The 25,736-nt window shown below is 33.6% G+C and overlaps 7 protein-coding genes across 7 annotated transcripts; 1 reads left to right on the top strand and 6 right to left on the bottom strand.

Annotated features, from left to right (window-relative positions):
* Window positions 1-418: 418 nt before the first annotated feature.
* LOC106449631 (BAG family molecular chaperone regulator 2) lies at window positions 419-2,145 on the bottom strand. Its single transcript, XM_013891371.3, has 2 exons — window positions 1,616-2,145; window positions 419-813 (listed from the first exon to the last, which is right to left on the bottom strand). The coding sequence occupies exons 1-2, from the start codon at window positions 1,893-1,895 to the stop codon at window positions 605-607; spliced, it is 489 nt and encodes a 162-aa protein (XP_013746825.1). The 5' UTR covers window positions 1,896-2,145; the 3' UTR covers window positions 419-604.
* A 7,204-nt stretch (window positions 2,146-9,349) lies between these two features.
* LOC125608169 lies at window positions 9,350-11,011 on the top strand. Its single transcript, XM_048778130.1, has one exon. It carries the CDS (start codon window positions 9,350-9,352, stop codon window positions 11,009-11,011), a length of 1,662 nt encoding a protein of 553 aa, XP_048634087.1.
* Window positions 11,012-14,540: 3,529 nt separating this feature from the next.
* LOC111199424 lies at window positions 14,541-17,483 on the bottom strand. Its single transcript, XM_048778131.1, has 11 exons — window positions 17,161-17,483; window positions 16,981-17,079; window positions 16,450-16,899; window positions 16,319-16,375; window positions 16,168-16,248; window positions 16,037-16,093; window positions 15,728-15,945; window positions 15,560-15,641; window positions 15,504-15,509; window positions 15,048-15,426; window positions 14,541-14,818 (listed from the first exon to the last, which is right to left on the bottom strand). The coding sequence occupies exons 1-11, from the start codon at window positions 17,248-17,250 to the stop codon at window positions 14,541-14,543; spliced, it is 1,797 nt and encodes a 598-aa protein (XP_048634088.1). The 5' UTR covers window positions 17,251-17,483.
* LOC125608170 lies at window positions 17,464-18,863 on the bottom strand. The gene is made up of 2 exons (XM_048778132.1): window positions 17,988-18,863; window positions 17,464-17,910 (listed from the first exon to the last, which is right to left on the bottom strand). The coding sequence occupies exons 1-2, from the start codon at window positions 18,861-18,863 to the stop codon at window positions 17,464-17,466; spliced, it is 1,323 nt and encodes a 440-aa protein (XP_048634089.1).
* LOC125575289 lies at window positions 17,766-23,013 on the bottom strand. Its single transcript, XM_048777480.1, has 10 exons — window positions 22,950-23,013; window positions 22,749-22,883; window positions 22,582-22,650; window positions 22,402-22,488; window positions 21,965-22,324; window positions 21,453-21,881; window positions 21,064-21,317; window positions 20,895-20,976; window positions 20,388-20,772; window positions 17,766-20,292 (listed from the first exon to the last, which is right to left on the bottom strand). The coding sequence occupies exons 2-10, from the start codon at window positions 22,824-22,826 to the stop codon at window positions 20,027-20,029; spliced, it is 2,010 nt and encodes a 669-aa protein (XP_048633437.1). The 5' UTR covers window positions 22,827-22,883; window positions 22,950-23,013; the 3' UTR covers window positions 17,766-20,026.
* Window positions 22,879-24,253, bottom strand: LOC111216063 (agglutinin receptor-like). Its single transcript, XM_048777483.1, has 7 exons — window positions 24,087-24,253; window positions 23,954-24,001; window positions 23,808-23,876; window positions 23,645-23,719; window positions 23,480-23,548; window positions 23,263-23,412; window positions 22,879-23,171 (listed from the first exon to the last, which is right to left on the bottom strand). The coding sequence occupies exons 1-7, from the start codon at window positions 24,240-24,242 to the stop codon at window positions 23,055-23,057; spliced, it is 684 nt and encodes a 227-aa protein (XP_048633440.1). The 5' UTR covers window positions 24,243-24,253; the 3' UTR covers window positions 22,879-23,054.
* A 23-nt stretch (window positions 24,254-24,276) lies between these two features.
* On the bottom strand, window positions 24,277-25,712 carry LOC125607932. The gene is made up of 2 exons (XM_048777481.1): window positions 24,861-25,712; window positions 24,277-24,771 (listed from the first exon to the last, which is right to left on the bottom strand). The coding sequence occupies exons 1-2, from the start codon at window positions 25,710-25,712 to the stop codon at window positions 24,277-24,279; spliced, it is 1,347 nt and encodes a 448-aa protein (XP_048633438.1).
* Between the last annotated feature and the right edge of the window lie 24 nt (window positions 25,713-25,736).

The following is a 25,736-nucleotide window of genomic DNA, read 5'->3' on the forward strand; positions in this document are numbered from 1 at the left end:
GTAGTTTATTATATCAATATTAATTAAGTCACTGACTTTTTGATAAAAATAAACCATTGATCTAAATACTCATTTACTTGAGCCGATTTTCCTTATATAAGAATGAAAAATGAGAAACATCCACAACAGTGTTTCAAAAAAAAAAAAAAAAAAAAGAGAGAAACATCCACAACATCTCTAATATTTGAGTTAGGATACAAATGAAAGATCATTTCAACCTTAACATCAATTATTTTGTAATAGTATATATTTGTCTTCATGGAATACAATACGTGTTTGAGTTCCAAAAAAAAAAAAAAAGGAATACAATACGTGTTTACGTAAACAGAAAATATTACATCACATGCAAAGCCTTACACATCTCTAAAACTGAAAACTAGAATAGTATCGTGTATGCAAATACTTCTGCACCAGAAACTATGATCTTCAACATATAATTAATCACTCAATTCAAAACCTAACAAATGTGAGACAATACAACAAATTACAACACAGACATAATACTCCTACAAAGAACTTATCGAATTTCTCTTATAGAGAGTGTTTCAAATAGATTAGAGCTAATTAATCGATTGACTGATTAATCGATTATTAAAGTAAGGAATCAAATTAGGCAGTAATTGGGAGGTGAAGAAAAACGAAGAAGTTTCAACTCCTTAAAAGCAGGATCTTGTAATAAAAAGACTTTGTCCCCATCCCCAACACCTATCATGTGCAAGTATTCTCGGTCTTCTCTTTCCTTCCCTTTGAACAAGAGTCTCTGCTCTATTGGCTCAATTCCACTCACTATTGCTATCATCATCTTCAATTCACCTGGGAAGAAAAAAATATAAATGAGGAACTGTACAAACAAGTTATCGATTGTATCAAAAGGCGAAATAATTAATTTAAATGTAAATACAGTTAGTAGTAGCTTCATCAATTACCAGCCAAACTAGAATCAACGTTTGTTTTATTTATTTATTTTTGGCCAAACAGTCACTATTTTTATGCTAAACTGAAAAAAATACTAAGGTGATATCATTTCCAATGGTTCACTCTATTTTTACTCTAAAATATAATAACTTTATAACAAAATCATGATATACTCCAATTGTACTATATTTTACAGTGGAAAATAAAGTGAAAAACCCAAAAAAACAAAATAGTATTTGAACATTTTTACTGTAAATTCTATTTTATAGTGAAAAATAAAGTGGAATTTGAAAGTCCTCACACTGAACCAAAAAAAAAAACAGGATGGCTACACTATTCATTGTATATAATTTCAATATTTTGAAATTCGAACGCAAGGTTAATATTTGTATTTTTGAAAGATAGAAAGTCAACTATTACAAAATAAAAAGTATGCCATAAGTAAAAAAGTTTGCAATATATTCTAGCTAGTCGATCTTACACTCTTACTAATTACTACTTTTATGTTCGGTATTTTAATTATGTCTACATGAGGAAGTCAGAGTTTAAATTTAATACTTTAAAGTTTAATACAATCCTACCTGCTGGAAAATATTATGCTGACTGAATACTTAGTTGTCTAAGCTGGCTTTGACAAAAACAAACAACAAATATATACCCTAATGTGCGAACATATATGAACACTATGTGTAATTATTACCAAAAGTGGAGTTTGCATCAATGGAGATTTCATATGAAAGCTGAGAAACAGTGGAAACTTTAAGGCTGATTAAATCTTCAGTGTTGGAATCTTCTGATCTCTTCTGAACCAGCATCCCTCCGGGCCTCATCTCCCATTTTATGTTGTTATTGTTACATGATAATGATGACGACGAAGAAGAAGATAATGATGATGATGACCTCTTGTTGTTGCTGTTGCTTGTCCCACTTCTTCCACACACAAACCCAATGCAAAACCTCTTTGCCGTTAGCTTTCCCATTCTCTCTCTTTCTTTCTTTTGCTTGCAAGAAGAAGATAGACGTGCTGTCTTATATTTATAGAAAAACAAGGTTTGATACACACTTAATAAAATATTTCATAATCATCATATGTTTGGAAAAGCAAGTAAAGAAAAAGAGCGTATATTCATTTTTAATTTGCTCAAAAGAGCTTGTTAAAGTTATAAAATAATAGTTCAAATACTCTTCTATTTAATTTCTTCATTTTTCTCTCTTGTGGGTTCTCTTTCTCTCCACTTTTTATGGTTTTCTTCTTCCAGTTTCTCTTTCTTGGAATCTTTATTTGTTGATCTTTTTTCTCTTTTTGCTCATTTTAGTTTGTTTTTTTGCTCCACGATCTTTTTATGAAATGAATCTTGTTAAAAATCAGGGTTAAAAATTCTTGACAAATAGATTTATGCAGCATTTTACATTTCACAGTTAACGTATGGATCAGACTTTGTTTATTGTATTAGCTGAGTTAATTACTGTTTTGACAAATATAATTTCATGAATATCATATTCATAGTACCATTTTCATCTTTACACTAACCACTTCTAATGAAGAATAAAAACACTAATATTCCTAGGGTTAACTAACATATACTTAGGGTTTAGAGTAGAGGGGTGGAGTAGAATTTTTGGAATGTGAAATTTAGGATTCTAATAATTATTTAAATAAATACTTAATATATATATATATATTTTTTAAATAGTTTCAAACATAATTTCGATCAAAAAATTAAAAAAAATTAGAAAAATATTCGAATTTGAAAAAATATAATTCGAAAACATAAAAAAAAAATTATTTTTTATTATTTAAATAATGAGTTATTATATATATAAGTATAAAATTCTTTTGTCACTTAATGAATAAAGTATTTTTGAAAATGTCTTTTTAATAGTGGTAAAGATGAAAAATGGTAAACATGAAATTTCTCTTTTATAATTAAGGTCTAAGAGCATGATTATCAGGAGTTCTTAGAGTGAAACTAAGAACCAACTCTTAAATTACCCCCCCCCCCCCCCCCCCCCCCCCCCATTTTGATTACCATAATATGACCTTCCTCTCTTTGTCTATTTTAACGTGGTTTTGTTGTAATTCAGGAGTCAAATATCTTTATGATTGATTTTTAGTCTATTACATCATGATTATCAAAAACAACCCTAGCTAGTGTCCACAAAGGAATCTAATTGTCTAAGAGAAATGATGACTACCAAACTGCCTCTTTTTCTGTGGTGATCTGTACAACTTCAACATCTAAAACTTCGGTTGAATATTTTTTTAGTAAGACTATAAACACCAGGGTTACCCATTAGCTTAGCTTACTCATAGGATATAGTGGTATTCGGTTCCTATAATTTTATAACTGAAAATCTAAACTAACATTTTACCCAAAAAATCTAAACGAACACCGACGAAAATACCTAACTAGTTGTGTTTGGAGTATTTAAAATGGTTGTGTATATTCTTCTATTTTTGTATTATTATCATTTTTGAATATTCTTCTATTATTTACTTGTTAAAGGTAAAAACGTAATTTCACAAGATTTCATCCACTTTATAAACCTATAATTCGTGTCCTGTCGTAGTAAAGCGTGTGGATTCTTGTGTTAGTTAATAAGGCATTGTTAGTTAGGTGAATAAAATCTTTTATTTTCATATATCTTCCTCTAAAGATGTCCCTTGAGACTTACTTTACGATAGAGAAGGCCACTTTTGTTATCCTTTAGGGTATCAACCCACGTGGGTCGAAAAGTCATAAATATTTTTTGTTACTATATTGATTTGAAATATTTATAATCCAGATCATGTACAATATAAATTTTAACAAAATAAATATATTATTAATAACAGATTAATATTTTAATTTTGATTTATTTTATAATTTAGATGTATGATTTGTTATAAACAATATTATATTATTTTAATTTGATATGTGATTTTAGATATATAATGACTATTCAGTGTGTTATTATTTGTATTGTATGGCATCTATTTCTGTAAAATCAACTATAATTTTGGTTGGTTAAAATATATTTTATTAAATTTATGTTTTTAATATATATTTCTTTGGAGAACCAAATGAAAAATAAACTAAAGTGTTAATGAAATCAAAGATCGATAAAACCTAGCTAGTTTTAAAATATGTTTGGCTAGTTATGATATTTAAAAAGATTTTTCTAATTATTTAATCAAAATGGACTTATATTAAAAAAAACTTGAGTTTCATTATATAATATTTATTGCCTTGCTTAAAATAAAATATAAAAATAATATTATTTAATATTTAAAAATAAGATCATATTTGAAAATTTATTTTGAGCAATCATGTTATATAAAAATATTATGTTATTTAAAAATATTCTGGAGAAATCATGTTATATAAGTTAAATTTAAGTTAATTTTTAAATATATATATATATATATATATATCTAATATATTAAAACAGAAGTAATTACTTCTTTTCATGTGTGATTTTTTTTTCAGTTTGTACCAGTCCTAGAAAATATTATATTTTACATAAGTTCATTATTATATCTTTTAATATCTTTATCTTTTTATTTGAAATACAAATGAATATATTTAAAATGTTCTAACAAAATCTTTTTAAAATCTTCATAGAATCTTTTTAAATTTACTTTCGAAAATTAGTTAGTTTTAACTTAAATATCATAAAATATAATTAGAAATAAAAATTGAATATAGGTTTGGTTTATAAATGAAAATTTAAATAAAATGAAATTAATTAATTTCAAAAATACATTTACTAATAATTTTTAAAGATTTTGTTAGAAATATATATTTATTTCTATTTTAATTTTTTCCATTTTTTTCTAATAAAATAAAAATCATGATTTTTTGATGAGTGATATTTTTATTTGGACCATCATTTAAATTTTTTATTAAATGTATATCAATAATGCTAATATATATAATATTTTTAACTACTTTAATCATAATATCTTTTATATCTTTTAATTAAAAAAAAAATTCTAACAAATCTCTTGAAAAAGATTATAATAAGATCTTAACTGTCATAAATTGAATATAAATATTTTCAACTAATTTTGTAATTAGTAATGAAATGTTACTAAAAGAATAGAATTATATCACATTTTATCAATTTTATAATAATATCTATCATTTTAAAATAAAAACGTTATATTGAACAAAATATGATAAAATTATTTTAAATTGATAAGTTAACATATTTTATTTTCATAAATATATAATATTTATGCCAAAAATATAATATGTTGGTAGAACGGGTTAATATTAGTAAACTATATAATACATGTATAAAAATTCTCTTATCTTAAACTTTTTAATTACAGTAATTTATTGTATAAAATTAATAAACATTAAAAATTACTTAAAAAATCTAGCGATTTGAATTACAGATCATTATTATAATAAATTAAATACAAAATTGTTTTCATATATGTTGTTTCATGCATTAAAAAAATTAGTTTAGTAATTAAACGCAAATTCAATAGGACAAATATATAATATGCAACATATATATGTGATTATTTTAATTTGCAGCATGAAAACTATAAAATTATTATATTTGGCATAATTATACAAACATTTAAATATGTGAGTAACATTAAAAATATATAATAATTATGTAAAACAAATATCTATATATATATATATATATGTGTGAAAATATATACCCGCACGGTTGTGCGGGTGGAAATCTAGTTATGTAATTTAAAAATATAAATAAGTCATAAATTAAAGTTATTTTTTTTAGAAAAATGATTATGTAAAACATAAATAAAAGATGTCAGTAATATTAGTTCTACATTATTTTAAGTTCATTAAAGACATTTCACTTTATATTATTTTAAATTATTATAATGCTTTAAGAAAATAACTTGATATAAAGAAAGTATTATTTTTACTTAAAAAAATATTATGTTAATTAAGATTATGCTTAAGAAAGAATAATATTTTTAATATCAAAATTATTTTTGTTAATATTTTTTGAAATCATATTATGTATATATATTCGTTTTAATTAATAAAAAAAATATTCGTTTTAATTAAATTTTATAATTATTTCGATTAATAAATTTTATTTGGAAATAATATAAAGAAAAAGAAACAAAAACTTAAACAAAAATAATAATGGCAATTAGATATAATATATTTAGTTCACTAAGTGTAATTTTTAATTAACCTTAGTGTGACATGTAAGAAAGTGAATTATCAGATAATATTAGATATAAATAAATACCATTTTTTTCCTGTGAGTTATTTTTGAGAAATCATGTTATATAAGTAAAAATTGAAGTTAAAATTATAAATATTTTTATGTAGTTTTATAAAAATAAATAAATCAAAATATAAACTTTAAGAAAAAATATTCAGTAATATTAATTCTTAATCATTTACTTCCTTAAAGATATTTCTTTTATGTTATTTAAATTATTTTTAATCCTTTGAGAAAATAGCTTGATATAAAGAAAACACTTTTTGTTACTTTTAAAATGAATATTATGTTATTTAAGATTATGCTTTACAAGGACTATTATTTTTAATATCAATATTGTTTTTTGTGAACTTTCCTTTTTATGAAATCATATTATTTATAATATTTTGTGCATTTTAAATATAATAAATTTTCTTTAATAAATGTTATTTGGAAAGAGTATAAAGAAAAAAGCTAAAATTAGTATATATATATAATGATAACAAGTAGATATAATATTTTAAAGATATTTATGTATTAAATTGTCATAATAATTAACATTAGTGTGACATATAGGAATTGAATTGACACATAGAGGTTACGACTTTACCGTCAATTCTAGGAAGATGGTGTTTCACAGATGCTTTCTAGAAAGAGAATGATATTTTCTCCGGATAGGGTTGGTTTAGTATTCTAGAAGGATTTGATGGGCTGTTAGGGGCGAGAAATGTCCGGGCTAGTCTTTCTTCTCTTCATCCAGAGATGAAAGCACTAGTCTGTGCAATGGAATCCTTGAGAAACTTACGTCAATTTCATGTTACATTTGCAACGGATTGCTTTCAATTGATGAAGATGGTTTTGGAACCAGAAGAATGACCAGCTTTTGCAAATTATTTAGAAGATTTAAAGGTCCTGAAAGAAACTTTCCTCCATTCAGAGATTATCTATGTATCAAGGACGCAAAATACAAAAGCGGATGGCCTAGCACGCAGTGTCAGGAAGCAATCGCCTTTCGTCGTTCACATGGACCAAGATCTCCTGGTTTGGTTCATAGAGTCAGTATGAGTCTGTATAAGTCGATGACAAACAAAAAAAATATTATAGAGATTTCAAACAACGCCGGTCTTCTTATTTAATCATTACAACTAGAGCTTGACCCGCGCGGCCGTACGAGTGTTTTTTTTTAACTATTTATATATATATATATATTTTTTAAGACATAACAATTTAATGGCTTTCTTGTGTTGTTTTAATTTATTATTCATATGATATATTTTCTTATTTTATCGTGTTATATATATTTTTTATTAGATGTGTGTTGGATCAGTTATGTAACTATACAAAAAATATTTGATATATATATTAATATACTGTTGGATGATATTTATATTGATATTTCTTTCGTATTTAATTATACGATTGAAATATACTATTAGTATATTATGTGTTTGAGTCAAACTAAAAATGAGTTATAAATATTAGAAAAAAAAACAATAGGCGGGTCAACTAATATCCCGTCCTATTGGGTTTTTTCAATATTTATAACTCATTTTTAGTTTGACCTAATCGGCTGGGATATAAGTTGACTCGCCTATTTTAACAAAAACCATGGGAATAAAGTTAATATTATATGCAAAATATGAAGATGATATTGATGATATTGCTGGAATAATCTTTTTTTATAAAACAAACGGATGACATTATTCTAATAAGTTTATAATAGAGAAAATGACACAAAGAACACTAAATCAAGTTTTCCTTCCCAAACTAGCACTCAGGATTAGAAATCACAAAAATAGGTTTCATTAAAGGGGCAATTTACCCTTATGCCCCCTTCTTTAACTAATTTAAAAAACAGATTTGAAATCAATTTGTCGCCGTCCTCGTTTCATCGCTTCTTCGTCGTCGTCTCCCCGTCCTTGTCGTCGTCGTCTCTCCGTCGTCGTCGTCGTCGTCGTCGTCGTCTCTCCGTCGTCGTCGTCGTCGTCGTCGTCGTCTCTCCGTCGTCGTCGTCGTCGTCTCTCCGTCGTCGTCTCTCCGTTGATCCGTCGTCGTCGTCTCTTCGTTTATTTATCGTCGTCGTCGTCGTTTCTCAATTGATCTGTCGTTTCTACGTCTATTCATCTCATTCTCTCTCTCGTGTGTCTGATTTGATTAAGGTTTGAATCATTTCATTTTGTTATACATTATCTAGGTTTTGTTATATATTATTCATTTGTTGACGATTTGAAGTTGATTTTGTAGAACAATGGAAGTTTTGTGCATCTGTGGACAATGGATCTCAAAAGAATCTCTCCAGTGGGAGTTTCTTGTTGATTTGAAGAGGAATGCATCAATCATTTCCATAGAAGAAGATCTACTGTATGAAGATTTGATGAAGATTGTCTCTGAAGATTTTAGTGTTAAAGAGGAAGAAATCAGTTTGAGTTATGGTTTTTCATTGGATATGAAATGTATTATTGAAAGTTTCCCCCCACTCTCGATAGGTAATACTCGTCAGCTCAGAACTTTCATTTCCAAGACTAGAGCATTTGATGGAACCTGTCGTTTGTGTGTTAAGGTTTTTTTCTTACTTAGACTTTTCAGGATATGCTTCATAACCAAGTATTATGCCTTACAGAACTACTTGACTTTATGCAGGTTAGTACTGATCCAGCTAGCTGTAACACTCAAGCTTCTGATACAGTTGCTTCTACTGTTCCATTGAATGCCAATCCAGCGATTCTTTCTACTGTGCAGAGTGAAAAACAGGTACATTGTCCTTAATTCCCTTTTTCTGTTTGTGTTTGCATGATATGCTTCATAATCAAGTACTATGCCTTACAGAACTACTTGACTTTTGCAGAGTCTTCTATTGAAGGTGTTTCTACAGTTCCTGTGAATGCTCTTCCGGATTTTAGTACTGATTCAGCTAGCTGTAACATTCAAGCTTCTGATACATTTGCTTCTACTGTTCCATTGAATGCCAATCCAGTGATTCTTTCTACTGTGCAGAGTGAAAAACAGGTACATTGTCCCTAATTCCCTTTTTCTGTTTGTGTTTGCATGATATGCTTCATAATCAAGTATTATGCCTTACAGAACTACTTGACTTTTGCAGAGTGTTCTATATGAAGGTGTTTCTACAGTTCCTCTGAATGCTCTTCCGGATTTTAGCCCTGTCCATATTGGACTTTCACCAAACACGAGAGTAGCTGGCGATATTAAGGTGAATAGCTATTTTAAGACAAAGAGAGAGTTGATGTTGAGGATGAAGAAATGGGCTTTAGAGTGGAAGTTTGAGTACAAGACTGTCTCTTCTAACAAGTCAAGAGTGCTTTTGAGTTGTGTTGATGAAAATTGCACGTGGAGGATGCGTGCTATCAAGCTACCTGTTTCAGATTTTTTCGTTGTTAAAAAGTATGTTCATGAGCATACATGCGATACAACACACAGGAAAGCCAACCACAGACAAGCATCTGCAAAGTTGTTGGGTTCTTTGATTTCCAGCAATTATGGAGAAAAAAAGGAAGGTCTCAAACCGAAACAGATCATTGAACAGGTCAGGATGCTGCATGGTGTTCACATCAATTACAAACAAGCTTGGAGAGTGAGAGAAGAAGCTCAGATTTTGGTTAGAGGGACTCCTGAAGACAGCTATTACAATTTGTCTAGGTGGTTGTATAAAATCACAGAAACAAACCCTGGTTCCTTGACTTATCAACATGTTGATGCTGCAGGAAAGTTCAAGTATGCATTTGTGGCTTTTGGTCCATCGATAAGGGGATTTTCATTGATGAGGAGAGTTATTGCAGTAGATGGTACATTTCTGAAGGGAAAATTCAATGGGACTTTATTGGCAGCTTGTGCTCAAGATGGGAATTATCATCTATATCCTCTCGCTTTTGCAGTGGTTGACGCAGAAAACGGCGCCTCTTGGAAATGGTTCTTTAGAGGTTTGAGCCAGAAGATCCCGGACGCTTCGGATCTTGTTTTTGTATCAGACAGGGCTAACTCCATTTCTTCAGCGTTGGAGGATGTATATCCCTTATCTCACCATGGAATTTGCAGGATCCATCTGCTCCGCAACATCACTCCTACATATGCGAAGACTGGGTTGCTACCTCTGGTGGAAAGCGCTGCTGATGCCTATACGTGTCACGAGTTCTGGTTAATCTTCAAGGACATAAAGGATAAATGTCCTGAATTGGCTAAGTATCTGGAAGAGTCTGATTTTAGGAAGTGGGCACGAAGCTATGCGCCTGCGAACAGGTATAATATCATGACTACCAACATTGCAGAGTCTCTCAATTCTATGTTGAAGATGCCTCGTGAGTTGCCCATTATCTCTCTCCTTGAAACTATCAGATTGACGATGACCACTTGGTTTTTTGAGCGACGCGAAGCGGCTGCGAAACATAAGCACCTGGTTACTCCAAAAGTTGTTCAGAAATTGGTATCTAGGTTAGGGGCCGCAATGTTGTTGAATGTGTATCAAGTTGATCGAAGCGAGTTTGAGGTGAAGAATGAAACAATGAAGTTTGTTGTTGACTTGGAGAAGCGGCATTGCACATGTAATGTTTTCGACATTGACAAGATCCCCTGCATCCATGCCATCGCTGCTGCTAAGCATATCAAGAGAGATGAAAACCGTTTTGTTGATGCTTCTCACTTGACAGAAACGTGGGCTAAAGCTTATGCTGAAAGCATACATCCTGGTGGAGAGTTGTCAACGTCCACCTATCCAGAGAATATTGATGAACTGTCTTGCCCACCTCCAGCTACCAAAAAGAAAAGTGGACGCCCTCCTACAAAGAGAAAGAGATCCGTTGGCGAGTTTGGGGTTCCTGGATCTAAATCTCAGTCCCACAAGTGCAGCAGATGTGGCACAGGAGGGCACAACAAGATCACATGCCAGAGGCCTATAGGATGAAGTTCTACATTTTTACATTTTTATCAATTATTATTTGGATGTTGGCTATTTGATGGTTACATGATATGCACAAGACCATATACATTTTTTCTTTTGGAACCCTATCCTGAATAAGTATAATTTCTTACAACTTTTGTAATATACAACATTATCTTTTGATCTCATTTCAATTTTTAGTTTAAACTTCTTTGCTAGAAAAAAACACAGTAATATTCAACTATTCTGGAATCCTATCCAACTTTTGTAATATACAACTTTTGTAATATACAATGTATTATACTATCAATTGTATGGTTAAATACAATTATGTGGAAGCAACTAACAGATGATTCTCCTCAGCCTAGCGGCTAAACCTCGAAACCTATGACACCGAAACATTTGCTCGACCCGGGTTCGACTCTCCTACGAGTAATGGGTGTTTTTTTTTTTGTTCAATTGTATGGCTAAATACAATTATGTGGAAGCAACTAACAGATGATTCTCCTCAGCCTAGCGGCTAAACCTCGAAACCTATGACACCGAAACATTTGCTCGACCCGGGTTCGACCCTCCTACGAGTAATGGGTGATTTTTTTTTTTTGTTCAAACATATATCTCAGGAATCACATTTGTTGCAATCGGAAGCCCATCCTGAACTATCAAAGATCTTTCCAATGTATTATACTATCAATTGTATGGCTAAATACAATTATGTGGAAGCAACTAACAGATGATTCTCCTCAGCCTAGCGGCTAAACCTCGAAACCTATGACACCGAAACATTTGCTCGACCCGGGTTCGACTCTCCTACGAGTAATGGGTGGTTTTTTTTTTGTTCAAACATATATCTCAGGAATCACATTTGTTGCAATCGGAAGCCCATCCTGAACTATCAAAGATCTTTCCAATGTATTATACTATCAATTGTATGGCTAAATACAATTATGTGGAAGCAACTAACAGATGATTCTCCTCAGCCTAGCGGCTAAACCTCGAAACCTATGACACCGAAACATTTGCTCGACCCGGGTTCGACTCTCCTACGAGTAATGGGTGATTTTTTTTTTTTGTTCAAACATATATCTCAGGAATCACATTTGTTGCAATCGGAAGCCCATCCTGAACTATCAAAGATCTTTCCAATGTATTATACTATCAATTGTATGGCTAAATTCAATTATGTGGAAGCAACTAACAGATGATTCTCCTCAGCCTAGCGGCTAAACCACGAAACCTATGATACCGAAACATTTGCTCGACCCGGGTTCGACTCTCCTACGAGTAATGGGTGGTTTTTTTTTTTTTGTTCAAACATATATCTCAGGAATCGAAAGTCTCTTCCAAACGACATCATGTAACTCAGTAACCGAAGAGTTTCTTTTCGTCAAGATTGGCTGTTATATGATTGGTTATTTCAGTAACTGACTTCAATAATCGAAGAGTTTCACAATAATCAAGAGTTTATTTTAACTGACTTCAATAATCGAAGAGTTCCTTTTTGTTCTATAAATATAAGGGACGATATCAGACCTTTTATTCACTCACTTCATTTCGTCTGATTTATCCTTTTGCAATACAAGTTAGTTTTCGATTTTTCTCATTTTCCATTCAATTCATGAACTTTTTTCTATTTCTATTTTATCGTTACATCTTAGTTTCGATTTTGTTGCAGGACAAAGTTTCAATGGAAGGAAGTTCAAAGAAGATGATGAAGCGTCCCATAGAGGAGGTTTACGGATGTGATGCCGCCGAAGGTTTCAAGAAGGGGAAGAAGGAAACTGTGGAACATTACAGGGCTCTTCTTCGTTTGTCCAACGAATACAGGCTATCTGAGAATGATTGGAATCTTGCATCCAGCAAAGCAAATTCAATTGCTGTCCAAATCGAGTTGCTTGAAGATATTATCAAAGCTGATGGAAAATTTGATTTAACTGCTGAGTTGGAGAAACTCAAAGAAGAGCACTCGGAAGCGGAAGGAATGCTTGCTGATGTGAAGGTCAAAGTCCCTGATTGGGATAAACTTGGCGAAAGTTGGTTGTGTCATGAGTAATTTCATGTTATCGTCTTCTCTTTTTATGTTTTTAAGGACCACATTATGTTTGAATTTCAGTTTTTTATTTTAAATGAATAAGTACTTTTGTTTCTCTTGGATATTCAATGTTTTTCACTATTTTGTAATGGTTTGGCCTAGTGTTCTTATAACTTGGTTATCTGATTTGGAAAGCCATCCTGAATACATAAAATGATATCCAGATTATATAAATCTATCGTCTGTGAATAAATGAGTTCACATTTACTCTGTTATCGAATATGTAGCCTAGTGGCAAGCCCTTCTACTCTTAGTGTACCCTTCACACAATAAGCCGTGTTCGATCCCCGTTGTGTATACTCACATTTTTTTTGTTTTTAATTAAATATTCGTTATTTTCGTTTTATTGTAGCTTTTGGCAAGTATAAGACCCTTGGTACAACGGCTGCACACTTGGATTAATCTATCGAGAGTTCACGAGTTCAATCAACATCAGATCACATTCTTTTCATTTTTTTTGGTAAACTTTAAAGGAATTTGTTTTTGGAAAGCTATCCTGAATACCTAAAATGATATCCAGATCATATAAATTTATCGTCTGTGAATAAATAAGTTCACATTTACTCTAATATCGAATATCCACCATAGCCTAGTGGCAAGCCCTTCTACTCTTAGTGTACCCTTATCACACAATAAGCCGTGTTCGATCCCCGTTGTGTATACTCACATTTTTTTTTTTTTTTAATTAAATATTCAAACGTTATTTTCGTTTTATTGTAGCTTTTGGCAAGTATAAGACCCTTGGTACAACGGCTGCACACTTTGATTCATCTATCGAGAGTTCACGAGTTCAATCAACATCAGATCACATTCTTTTTCATTTTTTTTTTGGTAAACTTTAAAGGAATTTGTTTTTGGAAAGCTATCCTGAATACCTAAAATGATATCCAGATCATATAAATCTATCGTCTGTGAATAAATAAGTTCACATTTACTCTAATATCGAATATCCACCATAGCCTAGTGGCAAGCCCTTCTACTCTTAGTGTACCCTTATCACACAATAAGCCGTGTTCGATCCCCGTTGTGTATACTCACATTTTTTTCTGTTTTTACTTAAATATTCAAAAGTTATTCTCGTTTTATTATATCTTTTGGCAAGTATAACACCCTTGGCACAGCGGCTGCACACTTTGATTCATCTTTCGAGAGTTCACGAGTTCAATCAACATCGGATCACTTTCTTTTTCATTTTTTTTGTAAACTTTAAAGGAATATGCTAGGCTTTGGTGCATTTTGCTTTCTCACTCTTTTTCTGGAAACCCATCCTAAAAGTACCATAAGCATTTGACAATTCATCAATACATCCTAAAAAATTTTCAATAACAATCTAAATGAAAAAAACGTTAGGGATAATTCATTACAAACTTAAACTTAAACGTTAGGGATAATTAATATCAAAGTAGAAAAACAGAGTAGAAAACAGAACAAATATGACAGAAAACAGAAAACAGAACATTTTCACTTCCTTTGACCTTCCTGGAAATCTTTATCCATAAACTGGTCGAAGATCTCACAACATAGCTTGCTTCGTAAGTCCATCGCAGTTTCATCATTTATATTAGCCATGCTCTTCAATCCCAGTGACCTGCATTCCAGCATCTTCACAACAAAAATACCACAGTTGTATGGAAATTTTGTCTTTGGAATCCCTTCTGCAAACTTAACTTCAAATGGACTGATATCTTCGAAATTAACCTCTTCACCAAGAAGTTCCATCTTTATGGCACTAATCAAAACTGTCATAAATACCCAAAATTATACAATAAATCAATCACCAACAGACAACAAAATGAATATGTAAAAATGCATCACAAGCACAAGCAGCAAGTGACAAACTTTTATTTTCTAAATTAGCTAAAATCTTTTTTCAGGATACGCATACTTTCACAATCCTATCCATTATCAATGTAACAATATAAATTAAACTGATTTTTCTACACTGAATGATAAAATTAATATTTTTACCTGCCAGTTCTTGGATTTTATTAAGAGCACGTTTGATATTTGCTTTTGGAAGACCACAATGGAAGAGTGTGATTGTGTTGTCCATCAATTGTATCTCCACCCCAATATAGTGATAGCTCAACTTATCTTCAATGACACCATATATAACATCAACATCTTCCAGCCATACCTTCTTTGGATGTATTAAACCTTTCACAAGTTCGCCTACACAGCCCTCCAATAACTTCTTATGTGGCTTCCTGACAGATTCATAAGCGTACCCAACCACTTCTAAGAAATCGACTGGTACAAAGCATGCTGCTGGAAGATTGTTGTTGCGGAACCAAGCACCTTGCTCAACCCTCTTACAATTTAGCATTTCAAATGCAACATTTATGTGCTGCCAATGTAACAATATAGTTAGAAACTTCATATAGAACTGCTATAACATGGACATCTAGCATAGCTCAACTCAACCTCTTCCTAAACATATGACACAATCAAATAGAAGACAGAAACAGAGTGTTGATTACCTCTTTGTTGAGATTTTTTTCTGCATCGTCCATTTTTTGAAAGAACTCTTTTTCAATTTCTTTTCCATTGATATAAAACGGTCTGTAGTTGATAAAATTAACTAGTATCAATCGAAACTTTTACAAAATAAATTAGGAATATTTATGCGAGGACAAAAAGTTGCTTACACACGATATATGCCCCGTAGATCCATCCAGTGTGCAAGCCTTGAAAACCGAGGAAATTCAGGTGTCACAAATGGATCAATTGGAAGGATTACCTCAGGTGTTACAGGTATAGGAGGGTTTCTAGGTCGTATTGGCCTCTTCTCTTCTCGCTGTAGAAAAGGAAGCAAATCTACTGGCTGAGCATTTGCTTTCTTCTTCTTACCAACATGTGGCTTCCCCTTTAATTAAAAATAAAGACAAAAATTCAGGATCGTTTTTATCTTTATACTTGAATGCCTTCCTAATATGAAGTAAAAATATTTTTTATACCTTTTTTGCATGATCGTCTTGACTTGGTTTCACACTCTTACCCTGCTTTACTTCCATCTGTGAAACAAAACCGATATATCAAACTATTGACCTGAACTTCAATTCAAGTGGATCTTATTCATTTTTATTACCTCTTTTGCCATTTTCCCAACAACATCTTCTGATGGACCAGCTGCTTCATTTTTCTTACAAGCGACAGCCTTCCCCTTCCCCTTTTTGAATGACAAAAATTCAGATACATTTATATCTTAATTCCTAGTATGATGTATAAATATTTCATACCTTTTTATCACCATCTCCTTCACTTGGATTCACACTCTGCGTCTGCTCTTCTTCCTTCTGAAAATCAATACCGAGATATTAAACAAATGACATTATTTTTCAATTCAAGTGATCCAAGGCATTTGTTTTACCTTTTTTGTCATCTCCCAAACACCATCTACCCATTTTCTTGGTTTTCGAATCTCAGAATGGTGGAAGTAAATTTCTTGTTTAGAATTGTTCAAAGCGACAAAACACGAGCTATCAAACAAAATGACTTTAACTTTTCCAGCGCACCAGGCACCATCGTCGAACGCCTCCACGTCCTGCATTAGCTCATAACTTTTCTTCGCTCCAGATCTCTCAGGTGGTGGTTGAGGACGTATTCTGTCAATTGATACACGTGTCTCAACACTCCTTTTCCTCTTCTTTTCGTCCAGAGACGGGACGGAGTACTCAACTTTCACCATCTCAACCCCATCAACCAAATATGTTGCCAACACATTTCCTGGATACCATTTATGACAAGTATTGTCATCTTGTGATGAAATCTCCACATTTGCTCCGATCTCAAAGGGATTTTGAACTCTGCTTTCTACATCCTGTGATGGTTTAGATTCAAGGATATCCAGTCATTTTGATAGTTGCTGTATATTTATTAAAGGTTTTAATGAAAGTAATACCTTATTTTGCTCTGTTAAAAGATTTCTGCGAGCTCGGGTATTTGGCTGTGTGTCGGAAATGTTTGGTGAAATGATCTCATTCATAAGCTCGTGAGTCTCCTGAATTCAGGAATGGTTGAATGAACACGTACAAGGGCTTCCAAAAATTACTTGAAAAGTCCAATTTTTTAAAGAAGGTACCTGCTGCGTCTGAATTGGAGTAAGGACTGGAGTCTCAATATTCTGTTGAGCTATTGGAGAACCAGGTGTCTCTTTCGTGATGTCATTCATAGGCTCTCGTGTATCCTGAAGTCAGGAATGGGATTATGAACACGTACCAAATTCATAATTTTATAAATACCAACAGTTTTCAAAATTATACTTGCCTCATTGTTAAGTTGTTCATCTGCTTGATCTGCATTGGCTTCACCTTGTCTGGAAGCCGTCTCATGAAATGGAGTTGTGTCAGTCTGTGCAAGTACAACAAAAATTAGGAAGGCAATCCTAAATATGTATAACATCTTCCAAAAAAGTTACCTCATTGTTTGGAGTTCCATATGAAGTAACTCTTTGTAGTTTCTCTAGTTTTGTCACACGTTCTTTAATCTGTTTCCTGTCTTTTTCAATCAAACACAAACGATCGTTCATGATCCTTAAATTATCTCCCACCATCTCGCTGATTCTGTTGATCTTTGATTCCAAAGACTCCTCCTGATACGAAGTAGAAGCTTGACTCATCCCTCCATTCCCAAACAGTAAAGATGCTCTTCTTATTTCTTCATTAGCACCGTATAGGTCTACTGACATGTTTCGCCAATCTCTAATTTTAAACTTATAACCTCTCTTGGATAAATCGGCCATGTCATCCAGATCTTTATTAGCTTCGTCTTCCATGCAAACATCAGCTTCTGGATCATTAGAAATAGGAGGTAGGATGCATGTGACCTTAAGCTGAAACCATAAAAATAATTAGCTTTTAAATGGAGAATCATAAGGCAAAACAAGAAAAAAATAATGTAAAAACTTACATGATCTTTGATTTCAATTAGGAGAACATCTATCAGCTGTGGAGAAGCTATTTGAAGGTACTTCTCACACAAAAATATTGGGGTAGACGGTTGAACGCTCAGAATAGGAACAACTTGACTGAATGCATACTGTAGCAAAGGTACTGACTCAAGTATCCATATAAGAAATGCCATAGGGAACCCTTGCAAATCATAATTGTTTTTGTCGAGGCTTTTGTCGACAGCTCTCTGAAGTGATTTTAACAGCAAATTATAAGCTGTTCTCCCCCATGGGTATGTCATCAAGACATCCATATCCTGCGCTATTTTCACATAATCCAAAGTAAAAGTTGTGCCACCGTCGAGAAGGCTCTTCTGTAGTAGTATGCTCTCAATCAGGAGGAGCATTGCAAGGCAGAATCTCTCATCAGAAGCATCTTCTCTTGTGTTTCTGAGCTGCTTCTCCACGTCCTTTACTGTATGAGTACGCCCTTTTAGGAAGTCCCACTTAAATTTCTCGGTCCCCTCTCGTGGTTCTCTTGCTTCACCACTACATTTCAAACCAGTCACCATGTGGAATTCTCTTATAGAGAACCTCATTGGCTGAGCACCAAAATGGAACCATGCTTCGTGTCTCTTCACTGTCTTGATGCTTTTGGTGAGAACTGCGTGCACTATCTTAGCTGATAATTTCAAAGACCTCTCTCCAAGCTTGATCACCGGTCCCAAAAACGTCCCTCTTATTCTGTTGAACTCATCATTTCCTAGAATTTCCTTAACAGTTTTGATATAAGCAACTATCGAGTGTTGGTTTATCGATATCGTCTTCTCTGGCTCTGATCCAATCGGATACCTCAGCTCAGGCAGTGCTAGTCTTAATGGTAATGGATCTCCCATCTTGTTTCTATCCTGCGTAAACAAGAAATTTTTTATTAGGTGTTGGTTTCCTGAAACAATACAAATCCTTCCTGAAGTCTATACACATGCATATTAGGTTAAAACGAGCAAGTCTATACACAAGCAAAAACCAGGAGACCAATCTCTCAGAAAGAAAACACACATAAGGTTGAATCTGCAACATACCTTCAAGAGATAGAGCTCTAGAAATGGTTTTTCTCGGAGAATAGAGAGAGCTCGCGTAAAAGATCGAGAGAGAGAGAGTTTCTGGAGATGGGTTTTCGTCGGAGATCGAGAGATATGGAGATGAGAGAGAGATTCGAGAGGCGGAGACGAGTGAGATTCGAGAAGTTTGAAACGGCGAGATTGTTGAGACGGCAAGAGTTTTGTTTTTTTTCAATCGAAATGTATTGTTTTGGAAACCTATCCTATATTAATTGGGTTAAGTATGCTTATGGTATATTCTTTAACAGATGATTCTCCTCAGACCAGCGGTTAAACCAAGGCATTTTATAACTCAAAAGTCTCTCTATCCCCGGGTTCGATATGTGGTGGATTCAAAATCTATTTTAATTTTTTTTTGTGTTACAGTTTGGAGTTAAATAAAATTAAATGTAATCCTTTAACAGATGATTCTCCTCAGACCAGCGGTTAAACCAAGGCATTTTATAACTCAAAAGTCTCTCTATCCCCGGGTTCGATATGTGGTGGATTCAAAATCTATTTTAATTTTTTTTTGTGTTACAGTTTGGAGTTAAATAAAATTAAATGTAATCCATTAACAGATGATTTCTTCTTGGCCTATTGGCTAAACTCCCACACTATCCAAATACGCAGACTCTCTCCCTCTGGGTTCGATCCTTTGTGGTTCTAAATTTTTGTTGTCTGTAAACATCACAATTTTAAGCTTACCATATACATGTCCAATCCTTAGTATATAATCTCATTTCATTCTTTTTTACATTTGAAACACTTAACTTTTTTTCTGGAAACCCATCCAGAAACATTATTTTAACCTTCCAAGATATATGATACCCAAATAAAATACTTGATATCCTTTCCAATCTTTCTTATGTAACCAGACGCCAACAACATAACAAAATAAACAGTCATAACTAAAACCGAGTCTTAACTAAAACAAAAAATGTTTTCATGCATCATTCTCATTTCCCAAAGCTCTCATCCACAAATTGGTTGAAGATCTCACAAGACAAGGTTCTCCTTAGCTCCAATGCATTGTCATCATTAATCTTTGTCATGTCTCCTATCTTCAATGACTGGCACTCCAGAATCTTGACAAGAAATATCCCACAGTTGAAAGGATGTTTTGTCTTGGGTAAACCTTGTGCCTGCTCAATCTCAAATGGAATCATCTTCACCTTATCTACCTCATCACCAGAAGATTCCACCAGCAGATTAGAAATCAACACTGTCATATTTAAAAATCAATATCAAGATAGAATCAGTTGAATATTTCACACCAGAAACAGATGAATACATCAAATACAGATTGTTTATACATACCTGCCAACTTTTTCACTTGAGGAATATCAATGCTGTTGCTTTCCTTTTGAAAACAATCATATACTGTGATTCTTTTCTTCTTCAAATGAATTTCCATCCCAATCCAGACATTGCTTTTTTTTCCAAGAGTAATCCCATACACAACATCAACATCTTCTCCCCATGTCTTCTCTGGATATACCTTCCCTCTCACAGTATCTTTAAATAAATCGTTGAAAATCTTTTTACCTTTGACCTTTTCTTTCTTGTAAGCCAAATCATCAGAGAGCAAGCAATGCAAGAACTCCATAGGTAGGAAGCACGCCTTTGGAATCTTGTAGTTGTGGAACCAAGCAGCATTCTCATTTCTTCTGCAATTTAGCATTGCAAAGGCTCCATCAATGTGCTGCAAAAAAAAAGGCAAACATTATCTAATTTGTTACTATATAATTCCTGAAACTAAACAAATCCTTCCTGAATTTTTTTTAAAAAAAAAGCTCAAGGCAAGAACATATGTAAACAAATTACCTCTTTCTTAAGGTCCTTTTTTGCATTTTCCATGCTTTGAAAGAAAGATTTCCTTATCTTATTATCATTGATTGATAGGGACCTGCAGTCGATTAAAGATTCAAAGGAATTACCAAACCTCTTATACATAAATATAAGAATATATAGACAAGGACAGAAACATGCTTACGTTTCATGCATGCCGGGCTTTAATGTCATCCAATTTTGAAGCCTTGAAAGCTTATGTTCCGCAGGAGTTGAAAACGGATCAACTGCAGGTATAATCTCAGGTATTACAGTTAAAGCCGGATTTCTGTCAGACTTGAATGGAGTTTTTGTGTCTCTAGATCGTTTAGGCACCCTCTCGCTCCTTCTTAGGAAAACATTATCCATTCCTGAATTTTGTGATGAGGCAGCAGCTTTCCTTTTCTTATCAGGCTTCACCTTTAATCAAACAATAGACACCAAGCAAAATATTATCAAATTTGTTGCAATCGGAATTTCTGGAAACCATTCCTGAAACTAAAATGTATGTATATCAAACAATTCACGTGAAGTATAATTCTAGTTATGATTTACCTTATCTGCCATCTTCCAGACTCCATCTTTCCATTCTCTATGAATTCGCAAATCTGAATGTTTGAATAGAATAGTTTCCATAGAAGTATAGAGACACACCGAGTATGTGTTATCACCAAGTACCATGCTAATTTGTCCGCTGCTCCAGCCATTGTTGTAGAAGGCTTCTACCTTATCCATCATCTCAAAGGATTTTTGGTCACTAGTTGGTGTTGCAGGACGTATTTTGTCAGCCGTGATAGTATCCTGAAGTTTCTGAAGTCTATGTTGGTCTGTGAAGAGTGTCGTGTACTCAACTGTCAGCTCCTCTAGTCCTTCACACATTTTAAGATCAACAACCTTTCCTGGATACCATATTTCGTCATCAGTAGACAAAATCTCAACCTCTGCGCCTATTTGAAAGTGAGCTAGAAGCCTGCTTACTTCAACCTATTAAAAATGAAGATTCAGTAACATCAGCGGTTTTAAATTGTTAGAATAATAATTAAAGATCAAATATACTCGATGCATACCTCGTTTGTTTCTGAAAAATCTATAGCACTTGTCTGAAGATGCTCTGTTTGCACAGTAATAGGCGTCATCTTCGAAACATCTGTGGAAACTAGCTCAGTAGTAGGTTCTGTAGTATCCTTGAGATTTTCTTCTGCTTGATTCTGCTCTGATGGTGTCTCATCGGATTGATCTCCCTCACTTGTCTGAAGGTGCTGTGTTTGCGGAGTAAGAGGCTGTGTCTTCGAAACATCTGTGGAAACTAGCTCAGTAGTAGCTTCTGTAGTATCCTTGAGATATTCTTCTTCTTGATTCTTCCTGCTTGATTGTGAATGCTCTCCTTCACTTGTAGAAAAATATTGGGTCGCAGTTTCTGTCTCACTCTATAAGACAAAAGTAAATGGTAAGAGTTAGTTGAATAGAAATATATTACATAAACATTTTAAATATTTCTTCTTACCAAAGCATTCTTATTTTCTTCAATAACTAGTGCAATTAGTGAAGACAATGGAGAGGAAGGTCTGTAATGCACAGCATGTGTATCCTCCTGTAATAACAGTAAAATAAAAGAGGTAGTTATGAAGAAGTTTCTACAATTTAAAATTCAAGTTGTACTTATGAAAGACATTTCTATGCTTACCTTTTTATTGTTTGCTGAAATGATCTCAGTCAATGGCTGTGTAGCCTCATACGTTTCCTCTGTTACCGTCTGCAAAAAAAACAAAAAAAAGTCAGGTAGGGGATCAAAAACACGTACAAAAGCTTTCAAACATTACTTGAAATCTCCAAGATTTTTTGAACATTTACCTGCTGTTTCTGAATTGGAGTAAAAACTTGAGCCTCAATACTCTTTGGAGATATTGGAGAAGAAGGTGTCTCATTCATTTCCAGTGTTTCTTTTTGCAAAACTTGAGTCTGAGCAGCAGGTGACTCAATCACAATCTGCAAAAAATATCAGGAAAGGCCATCATGAATACATTCAATTATAATTTCTAGAGTAAATATTACCTCATCATCTGGTTTTCCTTCTCCTTGATTAGTTTTGGGTGTCGTTTCATCAGTAGAGGTTTGTGTTTCCCTCTGCCAAAAATTAGAAAGGTCTATTTATGTAAATCACCCAAAACTAATTGTAAACTCCAACTGTGATTGAGCATATACCTCTTTTGTCAGATTAGGAGTATAAACTTGAGTATCAAGGGCAGGCGTGTCATCCGATGGCTCTCTCTCAATCTGTAAAAATTATCACGAAGTCAATCCAGAGTACGTTCTAAAGCTTCCAAACATTAACTTAAAAATCCAAGATTTTTTTTTGACCATGTACCTGCTGAGTCTGACTTGGAGTATAAACGGGAGTTTCAATACTCTTTGGAGCTATTGGAGAAGAAGGTGTCTCATTCATTTCTACTGTTTCTTTCTGCAAAACTTGACTCTGACTAGCAGGTGACTCACTTGTTAATTTCTCTCTCACAATCTGCAAAAAAATATCAGGAATGGCCATCATGAATACATTCAACTATAATTTCTAGAATAAATATTACCTCATCATCTGGTTTTCCATCTTGATTAGGATTGGATGGCCTCTCATCGGTAGACGTTTCTGTTTCTTTCTGTCAAAAATCAGAAAAGCCTTTATATGTAAAAAAAAATCACCCAAAACTAATTTGTAAACTCCAACTGTGAAAACAATATCATTGAGCATTTACCTCTTTTGTCAGATTAGGAGAGAATACTTGTGTATCAAGGGCAGGAGTTTCATCATCTGATTCATTCATTGTGTCCTGCAAAAATCAAGAATGCATTCTAGAATATGTACAAAAGCTTCCAAATATTACTTCAAAACTCAACAATATTTTATTGGTTACATACCTCATTTGTCAAATTAGGCTGTTGAGACATTGGAGATAAAGGCGTCTCACTCGATGATTGCGTGTAATCCTGCAAAAATCAGGAAGGCATTCAGGATTTTGTACAAGAATTTCCAAATATTTTCTTAAAAATTTTTGAGCATATACCTCATTTTGTTGAGACTTTGGAGATGCAGCTGATTCAATCATTGTCTCCTGCAAAAATCAGGAATGCATTCAAGAAGTACAAAAGCTTTCCAAATATTACTTCAAAACTCAACAATATTTATTGGTTACATACCTCATGTGTCAAATTAGGCTGTTGAGACATTGGAGATAAAGGTGTCTCACTCGATGGTTGCGTGTGAGACATTGGAGATAAAGGTGTCCCACTGGATGGTTGCGTGTGAGACATTGGAGATAAAGGTGTCCCACTGGATGGTTGCGTGTGAGACATTGGAGATAAAGATGTCCCACTGGATCGCTGTTTGTCAAATATTAGGAAGGCATTCAAGAATATGTACAAGATCTTCCAAAAAATACTTGAAAATGCAAATGTAAAAGAAGATGTTTTGAGAATTTACCTTTTGTGTCACGTTAGTGGGAGAAACATTGCTGTTTCCTTCCAACTCTGACACACGAGCTCTAAGATGTATGTTTTCTTCTTCCAGTAATGACATTCGATCCTTCATGCTCTTCAGATTCTCCTCCATTACCGTGATGATCCTGTTCACTTTTTCATTTACTGAATCCTCATCAATCGGAGTAGAGGCTTGGCCAGTCTCCTTATTTGCCATCATTTGAATAAGAGCATCCAATGTGTCAAATGTGTCTACACACCTATTTTCCCAGTCATCGGCTGTAATCTTGTACCCTTTCTTTGTTACATCTTTCACTGTTTCCAACTCGTCACTATATTTGTCTTCAATGGAGATATCATCTTCTGGATCATGAGGAATAGAAGGTAGTATGCAATGGACCTTCAGCTGAGAATATTTCAAAACGAGACCAATGAGAAACATATTAAAAAGAAGAAGCCAAATAAACTGAGAAACATATACTTGGAAAAGCTTACCTTTGTATCAGTTTCAACCTGTAAAACCCTATCAAGTGATGGATTCTCTATCTCAGTGTATTTTTCACACAAGTAAGTCGGCCCAGGAACCTCAACTGTTGGTACACACTTACTGAACTTATTCCTTAGCAAAGGAATCGACTCTAGTATCCAAAGAAGGAATACTAGAGGATAACCTTGCAACTCAAATTTGGATTTATTCTCCAAATGATTCGCCACAGCGTTTTGAATTGACTTCAGGAGCACCATGTAAGCCTCTTTTCCCCATGGATATGTCATATCCTGTGCATTTTTCGCATATTCCAAAGGAAAACTCCCTCCTTTGCTCTTCCGCAATAATATGCTCTCTACCAGGATGAGCATTGCGAGGCATACTCTCTCCTCAGAAGCATCTTCTCTTGTGTTTCTGAGCTGGTCCACCACGTCACTTAACTTATGACTACGCCCCTTTAGCAATTCCCAATTAAACCTCTCGGGTTCCCTTCGTGGTCCTTCTAATGCACCACTACATTTCAAGCCTGTCATCATATGAAATTCTCTTATAGAGAACCTCATTGGCTGCGCAGCGAAATGGAACCAGGCTTCATTCTCCTTGACAGAAACGATGCTTCTAGTGAGAATGGCGTAGACTATCTTTCCTGATAACTTCAATCCTCTCTCACTGAGCTTTATTATAGGTCCCAGAAATGATCCCCGGACTCTCATCATCTCATCTGGTTTTAGGATGCTTTTGACAATAGAGATATACTCTGAGCCGGAGTATTGGTTGATTGCTGACTTTTCCCTTGGCTGTGAACCAATAGGATACTTCAGCTCTGGCAGTGCTAGTTTTAGAGGTACTGAATCTCCCATCTTGTTTCTATCCTGCGTAGACAA

This window comes from Brassica napus, chromosome A4 (assembly GCF_020379485.1).
Source record: "Brassica napus cultivar Da-Ae chromosome A4, Da-Ae, whole genome shotgun sequence".
Lineage (NCBI taxonomy): Eukaryota > Viridiplantae > Streptophyta > Magnoliopsida > Brassicales > Brassicaceae > Brassica > Brassica napus.